At 46.3% G+C, this 18,833-nt stretch overlaps 1 protein-coding gene across 3 annotated transcripts in view; it reads right to left on the bottom strand.

Moving 5' to 3' along the window:
* WDR19 (WD repeat domain 19) overlaps positions 1-18,833 on the bottom strand; it is a 410,737-nt gene that overhangs the window by 261,479 nt on the left and 130,425 nt on the right. For all 3 annotated transcript variants that reach the window (XM_029589326.1, XM_029589343.1, XM_029589335.1), the window contains exons 11-12: positions 18,273-18,445; positions 9,755-9,869 (exon numbers count right to left, since the gene is read on the bottom strand). In XM_029589326.1, coding sequence (XP_029445186.1) covers positions 9,755-9,869; positions 18,273-18,445 — 288 coding nt within the window. The remainder of the gene's footprint in view (positions 1-9,754; positions 9,870-18,272; positions 18,446-18,833) is intronic.

Consider the following 18,833-nt stretch of genomic DNA (forward strand, 5'->3'; position numbering starts at 1 on the left):
AGTACTTCGTGGACAGGAATGGCCAGGACTTCTTTTGGAGGGTCAACAAATTGTAAGACTTCTAAAGTCTGCTGTCGTGTATCCTCCTCAGACACTAAGTTGAAGGGAATTGTGTCTGCCATGTCTTTTATAAAATTTGTTAAGGACAAGTCTTCTGGTGGAGACTTTTTCCTGCCTTCAGGAGGAGTCGGGGCAGACATGAAGCTTTCCGATGAAGAATCAGTATTTTTCTCCTCCCATGAGTCGTATAGCACTTGTCCGGAAGGAGAAGTAGGAGTAGACCTCGGTGTAAGTGATGGAATCAATGGTCTAAAGAGACCTGAAGGCCCTGGTTGAGGATCATCGACAGGTTTCTGTCCAGGAACATCCCCTAGTCCTGCAGATTTAGCAGGAGTAGGTTGCGGTGGGATGGCACCGATGAGGGCGTCGAACCTATTCATCAGCATTTGGAATAGTGTTAATTCCGGTTGTCCTGGAGCCCCAGGTAATGGCATCAGTGCTGGTCCTATGTTTGGAGATGGTACCGGCATCGGCGTGGGCACTGGCATTGGCGAGGGTGTTGGCATCGGCAGAGGCGCCGGCATAGACAATGGTGTCAGCTTCGGCGAGGGCATCGGCATTGATGGTCGATGCTCTTGGAGCGCTTCTAGCACCGCTTGGCGGATAAATCCACTCAATTCCTCTGTAATAGCTGGTGCAGGCAGAGCAGCTATATGTGGTGGCGGTGGTGGCGTTATCGGTCCTACCACAGGGCCCTATGGAGGTTCGATGTCTGGTACCTCGAGAGAAGGTGAACGCCTCGGTGTTTCCTGAAGGCGAGGTCGCTTGGCTGTCGACTTCTCCGGGGATAATAGAGATTCCGGAATCGAAGGATGTCTATGTTTTGACCGATGCTGATTTAGTCGATGCCGCGGATGGGGTCGGTGATAAACAGTCCCCTGAACCTTCCAGATGACGTTTCTTAAGGATTATCCTTTTTGAAGCTCCGGCCGGAGACGACTGAGTGGACGTCGATGGGGAAGGTAAGAGTTGAAGATGGAACAAATGTTCCATCTTTTCTTGTCATGCTTTCCGACCTTTAGCAGTCATTTCTGCACATTTCGGGCAGCATGAGACATCATGAGATTGGCCCAAACAAAGTACACACTCGAGGTGTGGATCCGTAATCGACATGGTCAGATTACATTTGGGACATTTTTTAAATCCCGTGGCCATGATATTCATCGACGGCTGTCGAGGTTATCTGAAGAAAAAATTCTGAAACTCAAATGAGTCGGAAGGGAATTTATCTAATCACCGGCCGGTGGTAATGAGGGAAACCCCGATTGTGGGAGAGAAAAAAATGAATTTTGATCTGATTTTTAGTCAGAATTTGTGTGAAAAGTCTCACACAGGCTCCTACTCCGCGAAAAACGAAGACTGAAGAGAGACCCCTGTGGCTGAGAATATCATGGCATGCTGGGCATGCTCAGTGTGCCAGTCAAAAGTTTCTAGAAACTTTGACAGAAAGTTTTCCATGATAGGCTCCGTCAGTGATGTCACCCATATGTGAGGACTAGCATCCTGCTTGTCCTGGGATAACCTTGTATTTCCATACCTAGATGACTGGCTAATATCTAGTATAACTCTTATAACTCTCTCCAGACATACCACAACCACTTGTAAATTTCCCATCAACACTATGTAATTAATTGTAACACTTTGTAAATAAGTTAATTTATTCTGTTCATTCTTATTGCCTAAATTATTCCAGCTACTCTTCTTCTCACCCAAGTTCAAATTTTCCTTGTTTTATTGTAACTTTTTATATCTACCTATAAACACCAGTTTTTCGTTCAATGTTATCACTCCCCTGTTTCCTGTAAACCAGCATGATGTGATTTTATCATGAATGCCGGTATAAAAAAAGCTTTAAATAAATAAATACATCTTACAGAAACTCTATAAAAGATGTAAGATAAGTAGTAGGATTCATGAACAACCTCTGTTTCTTAATGAATTTTCAAAAGTCCAGCCTGGTTCCCAATCGTCATATAAAATTTATAGGAGCAAAACTGCATATGGAAAAAGGGAAAGCCTTCCTATCTCTACAAAGAGTGAAAAAAAGAAACCCTAATACAGTTATTATTGGAAGTCAAATGGACTACAGCTCGAAAATTCATGAAAATATTTAGGCCACATGACTTTCACAATACAAGTTACACCTCTAACAAGATTCAACATGAGGAAAGCCCAATGGCACCTAAAAAAAAAAACATTTTGAAATCAACAAAACCAAATCCTCACTGCAGGTTTCCAATAACAGAGGAACTTCTGGACTCCATTCAGTGGTGGAAAAAATTTAATAAAACCTTTTGCGAGGAAAACCTCCACAAATACAGACTTTCGGGCCGATACAGTACAGTGCGCTCCGACGGAGCGCACTGTTAACCTGCTATTGGACGCGCATTTTCCCTTACCCCTTATTCAGTAAGGGGCCGAAAATGCGCATCCAATTCCCCGAACCTAATAGCGCCCACAACATACAAATGCATGTTGATGGCCGTATTAGGTATTCCCACGCGATTCAGAAAACAAAATGTGCAGCCAAGCCGCACATTTTGCTTTCAGAAATTAGCGCCTACCAAAAGGTAGGCGCTAATTTCTTTGGGCACCGGGAAAGTGCACAGAAAAGCATTAAAAACTGCTTTTCTGTGCACCCTCCGACTTAATATCATGGTGATATTAAGTCAGAGGTCCCGAAACTTTCCAAAAGTAAAAAAAAAAAATTTGAAGTCGGCCTGCGACTGTCGGGTCGAAAACCGGACGCTCAATTGGCTGTCAGCGGGCTCGAGAACTGACGTCGGCAAAATTGAGCATCAGCTGTCAAACCCGCTGACAGTGGGCTCCTTTTACCTGGTTTTACCGCCAGGCCTAATTAGCATACTGAATCGCGCGCACAGGAGAGTGGCCTGGGCGTTCGCCCGCTCTCCCGCGGACTTTACTGAATCGGCCCGTTTGTCGGCAATGGATACATCAAATAATGAATGGGAACTCATCCCAGCTCATGGTGCACTCAAAACATTTGGAAAAACCAGGAAAGCAGAGTTGCTTACTAGTAACAGGGGTTCTCCCAGGACAGCAGGATGTAGTCCTCACATATGGGTGACGTCACTGGATGGAGCCCTATCACGGAAAACTTTCTGTTAAAGTTTCTAGAAGCTTTGACTGGCACACTGAGCATGCCCAGCATGCCATGATCCCTCGAGCCACAGCGGTCTCCCTTTAGTCTCATTTGTAGCAATAGGTGCGAGCGTAAAAATAAAATAAAACGGATCAAACCCAACTCCGCAGGGTGGCGGGTGGGTTTCATGAGGACTACATCCTGCTGTCCTGGAAGAACACCTGTTAGAGGTAAGCAACTCTGCTTACCTCTAACAGCGCCAAGGTATATGCTGTCGATGACTTCGATGGAGTCGGTGATGGACGGTCACCGCTACCCTGATGTTCCTGGCGGGTTTTATGTCCACTTTTTTCGAAGCTCCTGCCGGCGATGAGTGTGTCAATGTTGATGGAACTAGTTGAAATTTGAAAAGGGTTTCCATCTTATTCAGGTGAGCCCTCCTACCTTTCGGAGTCATCTCGGCACATTTTGGGCAAGAAGTGACGTCGTGTGGCGAACCGAGGCACAGCACACAAACATAATGTTGGTGGTTATGGACATGGCAAAGATTGAGGCCCAAAAACTGTTGATGGTTTGTGGTCACCGAAAAAACAGTGGGATAGTACCGACCAGGAGTAATTGTTATTACTCACCAAATCGAAGAAAAATATTTACTGATGGGAGACCCCTGTAAGGGAATTTTTCTGAAGTAATTTTAAGGATTTTTCCGTGAGGAAAAGTATGTGAGAATTCTCACAGAGCTCCTGACCGCGAGGCCAACTGCAGCGTGGAAAAAAAAGAGACTGAAGGGAGACCCCTGTGGCTCAAGGTATCATGGCATGCTGAGCATGCTCAGTGTGCCAGTCAAAGCTTCTAGAAACTTTGACAGAAAGTTTTCCGGGATAGGGCTCCGTCCGGTGACGTCACCCATATGTGAGGGCTACCATCCTGCTTGTCCTGGGAGAATCATCTTTTCACAGGACATCACTTATTGTCCATGCCTGCGCACGCAAGTTATAAAATCGGGCGTCGGCATGTGCAAGGGAGTGCACAATTGTGCATCTTGCGCGCAATGAGCCGCGCTGCCTTTCCCTGTTCCCTTACCCCCGTTCCCTACCCCCCACCCCATATTCCCTTCCCTTACCTCCCCCGCCCTTTCCCCCCCTACCTTTTTCTTTGTTTGTTTGTTTTAAAACTTACTTCAGCCCTGGGGCTGAAGTAAGTTGCACATGCCAGCCGACTGCCGGCACGCGATCCCCCACACAGCAACAAATGGCCGCTGTGCTGGGAGCCTCTGACCATGCCCCGCCCCCTTCCCACCCCTTTAGTAAAGGCCCAGGACTTACATGCATCGCTGGGCCTTTTGAAAATAGGCCCGGCACGTGTAACCCTTTGAAAATCTGGCACTTGGTGAACAAAACTGTTTAGATTCGAATGGACAATCAAATATCAATGTTCTACATAAACAAGGAGGAACAGGCTCTTACCAGCTTTGCAAAGAAGTGATGAATATTTGGAAGTTGGCAATAAATTGGAGAAAGCAGCTTTCAGCTATCTTCCTTCCAGGGAAACACAATGTGCTAAGATATATGTTGAGCTGTTAGCTTCAACAGCATGCATGGACAATAAGAGATGACAATCTACAGTGCCTATTGACTTATGGAGGGCTCCAACTATACACCTATTCACTTCATCTTTCAATCTGCTCCAAACTGAAGCAATATTGTTCCAAAAGACCATCCAACCAGGCATTAGTGATAGAGGCATTCCATGGAACAAAAGGCCTGCCGTATGCGTTCCCTCCAATACTGTTAATGAGGACAATATTAAAGTTACAAAAGGACACAGGGCAAGTGATTCTCATCGCCCCATTCTGGCCATGACAAAGTTGGTACCCATGGCTAAAGAGACTAGCAATGGTTCCTCCCATCAGGCTGCCATTAATACCAAATCTTCTGATTCAATTCGGTAGAATAGTTGTCCATCCTAACCTATTTTCTGTAGCACTAACAGCATGGATGTTGAAGATGGCTTGATTCAAACACTTCAACTTCCACAAGAAATAAATGAAATATTGCTAGCAGCAAGGAAATAAACAAGAAGAAAGTAACTAGTGTAGATCATCCAACTCAGACCCTTTCTCATGCGATGTCCCATATTACTGAACTGTTTGCTATATCTTACTATATTTATTTATTTAAAAAGAATTTTTTCTGCATATATCCTATTTGTAGCAGATTATATGAAACATATATATAATAAAATTAAAGTGTATTAAAAATACAAACAACTACAAATAACCATTACCTAAAACATAAAATCAAAAGTGATCAGTTTTTCATAAAACATGTTAGACTACTCGTCTCTAAAAGCTTGTTTCGAAAGAAAAGTTTTTAGAGCCTTTTTGAAGGATCTATCACTGTTCATCTGGCAAAGAGTTCCATAATATTGTGGCAGCTATCAAGAAAGCTCTTTCTCTCATATCGTCTAAACATGCAATCCTAGGAGAACATATACTTCCAGTAACTTCTTATTTTCAGATCTTTGTATTCAACTTGGTCTATATATACCCAGCACAGAATTAAACTAGGGATGGAATTGATTTGTAACAGTTTATGTACAGTTGTGATCACTTTATATTGGACTTTAAAGTTTATGGGAAATCAATGTAGAGATGAAAGAGCCAGTGTAATATGCTCATGCATTTTGGTTCCTGTCAAAAGACATGCAGTCACATTTTGAGCAATTTGTAGTGCTCTAGTTTCATACGCTGGCAAGCCTATAAGTAGGGCGTTACAGTTGTTCATTCCTGTTAGCATAAGAGCTTGAATACTGTGCAGAAGTCTTGCGCTTGAAGCAATGGCTAAGCATAGTTTATAAAAGGAGTTTTTGACAATATTTATTATATGTGACTTCAGTGATAGTGTGTGATCCAAGATAGCTCCAAGATTGCGAGCCTGTTTTTTGATTGGTATGGATTGACTCCGTATGAGAACGTGGTAGCAAAACCAATATCTGGGTATTTTTATTTTAGAGGAGAAAGAAATCAATCATAATTTGTTTTTTCCAGGTTCAGTTGTAGTTTATTGTGTGAAAGCTATTGTGTATTGTATTTGAGTAAATGCTTAACAAATTTAATTTAAAGAACCAAGAGTATTGGAGGGGGGGGGGAACCGAATATCATCAGCATAAATTCTGTAGTTTATGCTGAGACCAGATAATAGTTTACAGAGGGAAGTAAGATATATATTGAAGTGTGTAGCAGAAAGTGCTGAACCCTGCTGCACACCAGATGTCAAATCTTACCAATCAGAACAAGGCTTGCCAATATTAATTTGAAAAGATCTATTGGATAGGTAGGACAAAAACCATTTGAGTACTGTTCCTTTGATTCCAAGAAATTGGAGCAGGAATAATAGAAGCTTGTGATCAATTGTATTGAATGCTGCAGTAAAATCTAAAAGATCTAATACGTAAATGGTGCATTGATCAAATCCTTGATTTATGGAATCTAATGAAGATATCTGGGCAAGAATCAGAGGCAGGCTGCAGGCAAGAATGGGTGTGGTGGCGTTCCTGGTCTTTGATAAGCAGGCTAATGTCACCACGGCACAGCAGGCCGCGATCTGTAGTAACATAGCTGATACGTCGAATTACTGTTTGAGGATGGATTCCAGACGTCTGCCCTGGGCATCCTTGAGTGCCGCTCTTCCCTCAACTGGGATGGTAGTGCACTTTGAGACTGCGCCATGGCATCCACTTTGGGGAATGCCAGGAGATCTTTGGCGGCAGGGTCCAGGGGGTATAGGGCTGCCAGTCTGTCCCCCCCTTGAACATGGCCTCCGAAGCCTTCCATTCTAGGTCAATCAGCTGTTGCACGGCTTGCAGCAAAGGGAAATGGTGGGAGGCCTGGCGGAGTCCCTCAAGGAGGGAGTTTGTCTTCGGTTCCCCTGTGGCACTTGTGCCTGGCATAGCAAGCTCTTTCAAGCTGTGAGCCACGAGGTCTGATAGTTCATCTTTGGCGAAGAATCGCCTCATGGTTTGGTAAGGTTCCGTTCCTGGAGGGATTTCCCCTTCCTCCGGGGAGTCTTGATCCTCGTCCGAGGTGTCCGTGTCCCCAACATTGGGGCTTTGAGGCGGGATGGGCACTTCTCTGGGTTTAGAGGGTCCCAGGATGTTAGGGTCCTCTGGGGGAGGCGGTGGTTCTGTCATCGGGGGCACCGGTTGCATGTGGACAAAGGTATGTAGGCCTTTGAAGAATTCTACCCAGGAGAAAGATGCAGGGTCTAAATTGAGAGGCACTGCATCTCCGGGAGCCCCGTTTGAGGGAGGCTTCTGCTGGGGATAGCCAGATCCGGTGTACTGTCGGTGAATTTGGATCCCAGTGCCGGCGGAGAGGACCTTGGCCTGGTTCACCCAGAGCCTCTTCGCACTGTAGACACAGGGCTGTGGCCTATTCATGCTCCGCAGCTCTAATGTGGCATGCTGGGCAGAGACCTTGAGCTTCTTGTCTGGTGGTGCCATGGTTTGTGCGCGTAGGATTACAGAAAACTCCGGTTTGTGCGTTCAAGCATACGCCAGGAGGCTGAGTTATGTGCTCCGGGTGTGCCTAAGTTGTGCATGTAGGTCAGATGCGCGCTCAATAAGATGCACGCACCGCTGTGCGCACAGGGGGTCATTTTCAAAGGAGTTACGCATGTAAATGTGACATACTATCGTAGCAATTTTCAAAAGCTATTTACTCGAGTAAAGTGCACTTACTTGAGTAAATCCTATGGACAATTCAATGGCATATATTGTAGCAATTTTGAAAAGCCCACTTACTTGAGTAAAGTGTATTTACTCGAGCAAAAACCAGTTTTGCTCGAGTAAATGCTTTTTAAAATCTACCCCACAGGGTTTACTTATGCGCCCGGCACAGTTGAGCATGTGGCTGTGCCCCGGTGCCCTTGTGCGCACGGCACTTATGTGCACGCCAGTGTGAAGCCAAGAGATTGTGTGTGCATGACTCGCCTCTGTGCGCACGGATCGAATTGGCGTACAGGGTGGCGATCAAGTGAAAATGGCGATGGCGACCACGCGAGCAATATGGCGACCACCTCGGAGGGCCTCCACATGGGTGGACCCTCGTATCGGACCGGGGTCTAGCCCGGATAGGGCTGATCAGCCCGGTAGCACTGATGCAGTCAGAAATTCTCAACTGGGGGAGGGACCCGTAGGTATCATCGCAGGAGAGCGGGGCTCATCTGAGAGGTAAGATTTCTTCTTTGTTTTAGATTTCTTTGATTAGAATACTCTAACGCTGTGCAAGCGTGGGTAGAATCCCGAACTGCTATGGAGACGGAGGAATACTGAAGAGCAGAGCTTCCTGCAGGGGTATATGTACTAGGGCTGACGTCAGATTGAAATCTGACTCCATCTCCAACTGCTATCACAAGCACACTATACCTATTGGTCCTGAGTCCATCTGCTACACGCTAGGAAAAAGGCCATTAATAAACTGTAAAAAAAAAAAAAAGTGGAGGAGTAAAGCAAGACATACTCAGAGTACATGAAGGGGTGTGCAAAGGGGCAAGCTCATTTGTATGTATGACAAATGCACATGCCCCTATACGGAGATACCAGAAGTTCTTCCACTGTATGCAACCAAATATGAACTCTGAATCCACAAAACAGACGGTGACTCCACAAGATGGACACTGAATGTATATTTCAGCATAAAAACAGAGATGAGGAACTTTGACCAGACTAATAATACATGCCTAAGTTATCTGATCTGCATGTTTAACTTAAGGGACATAGATTCTGTCTGCAAGCAATGACCTAAGCAGCCCAGGTGTGTGTGTCAGAGACAGGTCCCAGACTGAAAAACAGCTCAAGTCTGCCTGGAGGTGGGAACAGCCTATCAAAAGGGCAAGTTTAGCAGAGAGATCAGCTCACAGGTGAGTGCTGACCCAGCAAGGCAGCTCGCTGGTCAAGAGATTAAAGGATCAAGATCGCACATCCTGGTCAAGAATTTCCAAGTGACAGGATGGGAAAGGGAGGCCAGCAGTCTGAAAAGAAAGACATTTTTTAGGCTCCTGTTTGACTATAAATGAGCTCTTACATATGAATGTCCTGCCAGTTAAAAACAGCAAAAGAGAGGACTGAGGGAGGTGGCTGGCGGAAGAAGATCCATTAACACCTGAAGAAGATGCCAGAGCCATCACCCCTGCTCCTTCATGCAACGAGAAAGATAAGCTCTGGTATCCCGGAAGGCTGCACATAAGAAAGTCCTTCTGTGTTATCTGGCTGCTCATGTCAAATCTGTCTTTTCTTCTCCAGGGCTCAGACAAGCCTCCTGAGCCCAGCAAGTGATGGGCCAAGAATATATGCTCCTTCCCACAAAGTCTGTCTCCTAGATCACCAGCCACAGAGACTGGAATGGTGGAAATAGCTCAGAAAGAGCTTTCAGAAACTTTAAACTATCTCTCCTTGCAAATGAAAAAAAATCCAAACAAAAAAAAGAGAGATCTTACAAAACATGCATGTTTCAACTGCCAGATGAATTACCTAACTGAAAACTTTACTTTTGCTAATACTTTAAATGAAGATATAAAATTATCCACTTACCGTTTTCTGTAAACGCATAAAACCAAGCTCGATTGTTCATTCCTACAGCCAAATGATATGGACCAACAGCAACAAAGTTTGGTTCCACTTCCACGGAAACAGTAATTGTTGGTTTCTGTAGAAAAATCAACACCATGAACCAATGTTATTCTAACCAAGGCTTGCAAACCATGGTGATGCTTTACAAGGTCTTCAGCATGGAGTTTTTGCAAAAGAAAATTATTCCTTACCTGCTAATTTTCGTTCCTGTAGTACCAAGGATCAGTCCAGACAGTGGGTTATCGCCCCCTTCCAGCAGATGGAGTCAGATAGAACTTTGAAGGATGCTTCCTTATAAGGTAGTGCACGCTCTACTAATCCTCAGTATGGAGCATATCAAAGCAAAGAGGAAAATCAGGATGGATCAAGAACAATAGAATTAAGTACAAATAACAGTGTGCAATGGGCATAAAACAGTGTCAAACAACAAACTTGCAGAATGAACCATTAACCAGCCAAAGGAAAAAAGGCACTGAAGAACAATTTGAGCAGAGAGACAATCCTAAACCCAATAAACAGTCAGGGAGGGCGTCTGGACTGGTCCTTGGTACTACAGGAACGAACATTAGCAGGTAAGGAATAATTTTCTTTTCCCTGTGCATACCAGGATCAGTCCAGACAGTGGGATGTACCAAAGCTTCCCTACGTAGGGTGGGCCCCGGAAAGCTCTGCTCGAATGACCCTAGAGCCAAAGGAGCCAAAAGTAGGCGACTGTATGTGTAGACAATAATGACGAGCAAAGGTATGCTTCCTTCTACACAAATAGGTTATTGAATTGTTCACTGTACACCCCTGTTATATGTAAACCGGCATGATGTGTTTGCAACATGAATGCCGGTATATAAAAATTTTAAATAAATAAAATAAATAAATAAATGTAACGATTTCCAAGTTGCCGCTTGACAAATCTCCTGGAACGAGACCGATTGCATCTCCGCCCAGGAAGCAGCCTGAGCTTGAAGAGAATGTGCCTTGACACCCGCCGGAGGTTGTCGACCCGCTCCAATGTAGGCCACCAAGATTGCCTCCTTCAGCCAGTGAGCAATGGTAGTTTGACGCCTTGGCCCCCTTCTTCGGACCATGCTAGAGAACAAAAAGATGGTTCGACAAGCAAAAATCATTAGTGACTTCCAGATAGCGAATGAGGATACGCTTGACATCTAGCTTGCGTAGATCCGCCGATGTGTCCGCTGAGAAGGACGGAAGCTCTACCGTCTGATTCAAATGGAAATTGGAAACCACCTTGGGCAGAAAAGCAGGCACAGTGCGCAAGGAAACTCCCGAATCCGTAAAATGAAGGTAGGGCTCTCTGCACGAGAGTGCTTGAAGCTCCGAGATTCTGCAGGCAGAACAGATAGCTACCAAGAAAACCATCTTGTGAGTGATATTCTTGAGGGTCGTGGAACGCATGGGTTCAAAGGATGGTCCGACCAAGATTGGAGAACGAGATTGAGAGAGCGTGGACCGGGGGTTTCATGTGCTTCACACCCCCCCCCCCCCCCCGAGGAATCGGATGATATCCGGGTGAGAGGAAAGGGAAGTTCCCTTTCGTTGATGAAGTAGAGAGCTTAGGGCAAAGACTTGCACTCTCAGCAAGTTGTAGACCAGACCCTTGTCCAGTCCTGTTGAAGAAAAGATAGGATCTGAGCCACCGAGGCGGTCCGTGGCGACACAGGTATGAAAGCACACCAGTTCTCAAAAACTTTCCATACCCTGACATAGGAAATGGAGGTAGACGTCTTTCTAGCCTTGAGGAAGGTCGAGATAACGGCCTCTGGGTACCCACGCCATCTCAGCCGGCGCCTCTCAAAAGCCAGGCCGCAAGACAGAAGCGATCGGCCTGGGCGACAGATACCGGACCCTGATGCAGCCAGCATGGAAGGTGACCCAGACGAAGAGGTCCGCTGCGAGGTTGATCAAGTTTGCAAACCACGGACAACGGGGCCATACCGGCGCCACCAGAATTACCGGGCCTTGGTGGGACTCTATTCTCCGGAGCACCTTGCCCACCAGAGGCCAAGGGGGAAACACGTAGAGGAGAACGTGACGGGGCCAGGGGAGGACTAAAGCATCCACTCCCCTCTGCGTCGTACTCTCTTCTGCGACTGAAGAACCGAGCTGCCTTGGCATTCCGGGAGGTTGCCATTACATCCAGATAGGGGGTCCCCCATCTGTGGAACAGGAGATTCATCGTCTCCTCTGAGAGTTCCCACTCTCCGGGATCTAGATGTTGACGACTGAGAAAGTCGGCTTGAACGTTGTCTACGCCTGCAATGTGGGAAGCTGCTAGGCGGGAGAGATGACTCTCCGCCCACGCCATCAACCTGTCTGTCTCCCAAGAGATATGCCGGCTCCTCGTGCCCCCTTGGCGATTGATGTAGGTCACAGTGGTCGCATTGTTTGAAAGTATTCGGACTGCGCGATGATGGACGAGAGGTAGGAAGCGTTTCAATGCCAAACGCACTGCTCTGGTCTCCAAGCGATTGATCGGCCAAGTTGCTTGGGACGGCATCCACTTCCCTTGCGCAGAACTCATCTGACACACCGCTCCCCAGCCAGAGAGACTGGCATCCGTCGAAACGATTACCCATTTCAGGATGTCCAAAGGAACACCCTGGAGAAGATGAGACAGGCTGAACCACCACAAAAGACTGCCCTTGGCTCCCTGCGGAAGAGGAAGGATGGCTTGGAAGTCCCGAGACACCAACTTCCAGTGGGAGAGCAAGGCGTGCTGTAAGGGACGCATATGTGCAAATGCCCAGGGGACCAAATCGATGGTGGAAGACATGGATCCCAGGACCTGGAGGTAATCCCACGCCACTGGAAGCAAGAGACCGATGAATCGCTGTATCTGAGCTATGAGTGTATGAGCCCTTTCCGGAGGCAGAGACACCTTGCCCAGTGCTGTGTCGAAATGCGCCCCCAGGAAGTCCAGAGACTGAGATGGAGAAAGGCTGCTCTTGGCGAAGTTGACCACCCAACCGAGGGAGTGAAGAAGCGTCAACACCTTGTCGACAGCCCAGTGGCACTGGGCTGAGGACTTTGCCCGAATGAGCCAGTCATCCAGGTATGGGTGCACCAAGACCCCCTCCCTCCGGAGAGCGGAAGCTACTACTATCATCACCTTCGTGAAGGTTCGAGGAGCGGTCGCAAGACCAAAGGGTAGAGCCTGGAACTGGAAATGCTGTCCCAGAATCTTGAATCGCAGAAAACGCTGATGCACTTGGAGGATGGGAATGTGTAGATAAGCTTCCATCAGATCCAGGGAGGCCAAACATTTTCCAGAGTGTACCCCCACTATCACAGAGTGCAAGGTTTCCATCCGAAAGTGGGGAATCTTGAGGGCCCTGTTGACCATCTTGAGATCCAAGATCGGGCGGAAGGAACCTTCTTTCTTGGGGACTATGAAGTATAACAAATAACATCCCCGGCCTACTTCCGGGGGGGGGGGGGGGGGGGACCGGACAAATCGCTCTGAGAGCCAGAAGCCTGTCGAGTGTATGCCGGACTATGAGTTGTTTCTGGACTGGGCCACATGGAGAGAAGAGGAACCTGTCTCTTAGCGGCAGAGCAAATTCTAATACGTAGCCGTGTCTTAGAATATCCAGGACCCACTGATCTGATGTGTTGTTGACCCACTCCTCGTAGAAAACGGAGAGACGTCCCCCTATCTTGGGGATCAGGGAATGGGTCGGCATAGCTTCATTGTGAAGACTTGGAGGACGTCCCCTGCGCCGGACCAGAGCGGGGGCTGTCTTGTGGCACGAAAGGACTGAGTCCAGGATTGAGATCGAGAGGACGGCTGACGAGGAGCTGCAGTCCTTGCCTGGCGGAAACTACGCTGATACCTGAATCGGCTTCTACTGGAATTAAAAGACCGTATTCTCTCCGAGGGACTTGATAATCTGGTCCAGATCCTCCCCAAATAGTAGCTTGCCCTTGAAGGGTAGGGATCCCAGCTGCGACTTGAAAGAAGAATCCGCCAACCAGTTGCGAAGCCAGAGGAGGCGTCTAGCCGAGACTGCAGAAACCATAGATCTGGCCAATACTCTCAGAATGTCATATACAGAATCTGCTCCATAAGCTATGACGGCCTCCAGGTGGTCTGCCTGAAGTGCTTCCTCAGGAGGCAACTCCTGGGAGCTGAGCAGCTGTTGAAGCCAGCGGAGGCCTGCACGCTAAGCGAAGGAACTACAAATGGCCGCCCGGACCCCCAGGGCGGACACCTCGAAAACTCTCTTAAGATAAACTTCCAGCTTTCGATGTTGAAGATCTCTCAAGGCTGCACCACCCGTTACTGGAATGGTAGTTCTTTTCGTCACCGCTGAGACTGCAGAATCTACTTTGGGAACCTTAAGAAGCTCCAGAAAATCATCTGGGAGAGGATATAGCTTATCCATGGCTCTGCCGACCTTGAGGGAGGTCTCCGGAGAATCCCATTCCCTGGATAACAGTTGAAGGAATGTGGGATGGAAAGGAAAGGACCTACACGGCGGAAGTAGACCAGCCAGAAGGGGGTCCCCTTTCTTTGCTGGTGGATTAGGCTCAAGCGGGTCCTGAGGGGCCTCAATGTCCAATTCCTGTAGGATATATGGAATGAGGGGGTCTAGCTCATCCCTCTGGAAGATCCACAGGACTCTAGGATCATCCTCTTCCAATTGAGCCGTAGTTGAAGGTTCATCTGGATCCGGGTCCTGCTGAAGAACAGACCCCCCCCCCCCCCCGCAGAGGGGTGTACCAAACGGACCCTCTGAGTGCTTGAGGTGGTCGGAGGTACCCCTGGTCCCAGGACCGCTGACCCTTGGGCACTCCCCATGGTCTGTGCACTTCCCAAGACCTCAGTGGAATCAGCCATTCTGGGTACCTTAGGAGGAGGAGGTCCCGCCAGAAATTCCTGGTGCTGGCCCATTCTGGCCAGGTAAGCATTGTGAAGCAGGAGAACAAAATCCGTGGAAAACGGAGGTGGCCCCGATGAAGGAAGAGTGGGAAGATCTCCTGATGGAGGAAAAGGCTCCAGAGGTGGAACGGGTGTCAAAACCGGCAGCTGAGATGAAAAAGAAGCGTCCTGCTCTTCTCCCGTTAGTGCTGGAGCAGCAGAGTCTGGAGACAAAATGGCCGCCGTTCCCGTGGTCAGCGGGATCGGGGCCAGCCCTTAAGTGTCGAGTCGCGCCAGAAGACGAGAACCAGAGCGGCCCAGCGGTTGAGAGGGTCCCTCCCCACCAGGGAGGCAAGCTGTGCAAATTCCCTTGCGGGAGAGCCTCGACCCGGGCTCTCCACAAGAGCAGCTGGACGAATGAGGCATGGGGATCCCTGACGGAGCCGCAAGGGAACCAGCTGTTCTTAACGCGAGAAACAGGCAGGGTTTAAAGCTGCGGGAGGTGGGAAAAACCTCCGCTTCAGCCTATTCTTCCTCATGCTCACCAGGTTCGTGGCTGTAAGAAGCAGGTAATAGCCTCCGCTTCAGTCCTGCTCTCTCTCTATCCCTCAGCGACCCACAGATAGAGGCACAGAGGAATAACGCCTCTCTGTGCCGGCTGCCCCGAGGAAAACGGCATCTCAGGGGCAGCGGGTCGGATAGCAGCCACAGGGGGAGAGGTCAGCACCACCGACTTGCACCCCGGAGAGAGGAAGAGAGGAAATAACTTGTCAAAAGGATATAAAAACAAACTTACCCCAACAGAGATGGGAGGGGTGGGGAGAGCTGCAAATAGTACTGCCTGCAAGCTATAGAATGCTCTCACTAAAACAGGAGCGGAGGCTACAGGAAAGCTCTCCAAATAATTCCCTCAGAAAATTCAAATATTTTTTGTTAATTAGACTTGACCCATCCAAAAGAAAGGAAAGCTGAGAAAAATAGAGAAAATTCCTAAAATAGCTTTCTAGTCATCTCAGTGGGGAACGAAAGCCACCACTGTCATCTGCTAGAGTCAAGAGAATACTGAGGATTAGTAGAGGGTGCACTACCTTATAAGGAAGCATCCTTCAAAGTTCTATCTGACTCCATCTGCTGGAAGGGGGAGATAACCCACTGTCTGGACTGATCTTGGTACGTACAGGGAACAAAGAATTTGTAAAAATGCTATACCAGTAAATTGAGCTAATGGTTCATTTTAAGGTAAAAAGACAACCTAGGGCACAGCTCTTTGATACTTGGCTAACTGTGCAAGAAACCACTTCTATATCCATGGCATGCTAATACAGCCTTTATGCATCCTCTAATTGTTTATTTTCATAGAAACAATTGCTTTATATACTTTTCCAGATCAATCTGTTGAACCAGCACTACAGACCCATTCTTCCATTAACATGTAAAACACCATCTCTGTAGTACATTACCTGGGTTTGAGAAACAGGATTCTGTCTTTCTAAATGTGGACTGGGAGAGTTCATGCCTATATTTCAGCCAGAAGAGTTATGCTGTATCTTTCTAGCACTGTGAGACCTCCTAACTCTGGCATTACAAGTACAGTAGCCAACTGCACTAAGATTCTGAAGGCTGGAATTTCTAAAAATCACATTAATCCTGCTTTAAAACACCATCTCAGGATTGCACTTATAAAAGGTGATCAGGGCCATGTTGAAAAAAAAGAGAGGAAACAAGAGGAATCTCAAAAGCCAAGTGGTTACCATCTTGGTTCCAGGTTAATTCTATTACAACTACCCTTTAAAAAAAAGAAAGTACAGAAAAAAATAGTGGTAGTTCATCTTGTATTATATCAAAGGCTCTCCAAAGTTATTCAGCTAAATGAATATTTGAGCACTTATTTGACTAAATTAAAGCTGGATAACTTTTTGTCCTGCTAAAATTTGGCTGGATAAGTCAGGAGCATCCCAGAAGCGTAGCTGAGAAGAGCTGAGTTACCCAGATAAGTTATCTGTCTTACTCTGACTGGCCCGTACACTTGTACTAAAGTTATCTGGATAAACTTATCCGGCTAACTTTAAGATAATCAGTTAAATTCAGCAGCTCGGTCATGTAGATGAATATATAGTCTAAGTTAGCCAGATAAGTTCTTCTGGCTAACTAGCCAAGCCGAACAATGGCTGAATATAGACCTCATAGGATAGTGGTAGACAAGCTTAGAAGACTTCATTACATAAGAACATGCCATACTGGGTCAGACCAAGGGTCCATTAAGCCCAGCATCCTGTTTCCAACAGTGGCCAATCCAGGCCATAAGAACCTGGCAAGTACCCAAAAACTAAGCCTATTCCATGTTCCTGTTGCTAGTAATAGGAGTGGCTATTTTCTAAGTCAACTTAATTAATAGCACGTAATAGACTTCTCCTCCAAGAACTTATCCAATCTTTTTTTAAACACAGCTACACTAACTGCACTAACCACATCTTCTGGCAACAAATCCCAGAGTTTAATTGTGCGTTGAGTGAAAAAGAACTTCATGGAGTGCCCCCTAGTCTTTCTATTATCTGAAAGACTAAATAACCGATTTACATCTACCCATTCTAGACCTCTCATGATTTTAAACACCTCTATCATATCCCCCTCAGCCGTCTCTTCTCTTGTTACAAACAAACCACCCTTTCAATTAGCCTTGATGCTTTTGACATAACTGCAACATTGCTCTTTACTTTGACGGTAGGGGTAAAAAAGGGAATTGGATTCATTTGACAGCCAATGCTGGGCTCCGACTTTTATGGTCCGGGGTACTGATAAACAGACATTAGGGAAAAAGTACAGTACTGCTTCTACAGCCAAGTCCACAAACAAAGCATGTTCAAGCAGCATTGTCTTAATTATTAAGAAGACTGTTCACCTTGTAAAAATGTTGCTAGTAGTAATTTTGTTATGAGTTTAACAGTTGCTTGGTTTTGATTGTAAATATTACTACCCTTAACATAAGGCTTGGGGGTAACCTGCACAGAGCAGCAGTTACTACCATAAGAAACTTGCAAGACAAATTGGATGGACCATTTTGTCTTTTTCTGCCATCATTACTATGTTATCATGTTAGTAGAGGCAAAGGGAAAGGTGCTGAGGAGAAAACAAGGCATGCATAAAGGAAGGGTGAGCTATGGACACCACAGGTTATGAGGTAGCTGGGTGGAAACCAGCAGACTATAACTCTCCAGAAATCAACTGAGCTGATGCCAGCAGGATGATGGTGGCCAGGTACTGTCCTGCAAGGTCACCGGAACATAAGTGGCTGGATCTTCATGAAACAGCCTCTTTAGTTTTGGTTGCATTTAAACTACTACACAGTTTTGTGGTATAATAATAGGGGGATTAGTAAGACCCAGATGTGTATGGGAAAGTCTATATTCATATACTCAGGATGGGAAGACAAGGGAAAATGACTTGGATAAGAAGCAGTCAAGATTCTACCGTATTCTATGGGAAATACCTTAAGCAATGTAGACCAAACTAACTGGACAGGCTGGATGGGACAATTGGTTTTTATCTGCAGTCATCTACTTTGTTACTAAGCTACCATGGAAAATAAAATAGAGAATGTCATACTCCTTCAATATGGTTGGCCACAGTGACTTCAAGAAGAGAAGTAAGGTATGCAAGCCTTGTGCCACAAGTGTCCGCGAGGACCGGCAGCTTTGTGAGAAAGACATGCAGCGATCCTCTCTGTGTAGATACGGCCAGCAACTGCCCATCATCTGTCCAAGACAGGGAGTCCAAACCTAAAACATTGATACACTGTTAAAAGAAAGGCATTTAATTGTAATTCAAATCTAATAGCAATGGAGAAATTAAATCTTACCTAATAATTTCCTTTCCTTGAGTCCCAGCCAGAACAGGCCAGACGCATTGATTTATGCATCCCAACCAGCAGATAGAGACTAACACATTTCCTGATGTCATTCTATATAGACTCCAGTGCTGACCTCAGCCTATCAGTATTCTTTATAACAACTAAGACAAACATTTTTAATACATTAAACCTTTCCCTTACCCACTATGCAAAAAACAGAGGGATTCAAGAGAAAACAAACAGAAAACAGAACAGATACTTATTAATCATATTTTATATATAACTTTTCAGCACTTCAAATTGGATTATATTCAGGT

This window comes from Rhinatrema bivittatum, chromosome 1 (genome assembly GCF_901001135.1).
Source record: "Rhinatrema bivittatum chromosome 1, aRhiBiv1.1, whole genome shotgun sequence".
NCBI lineage: Eukaryota > Metazoa > Chordata > Amphibia > Gymnophiona > Rhinatrematidae > Rhinatrema > Rhinatrema bivittatum.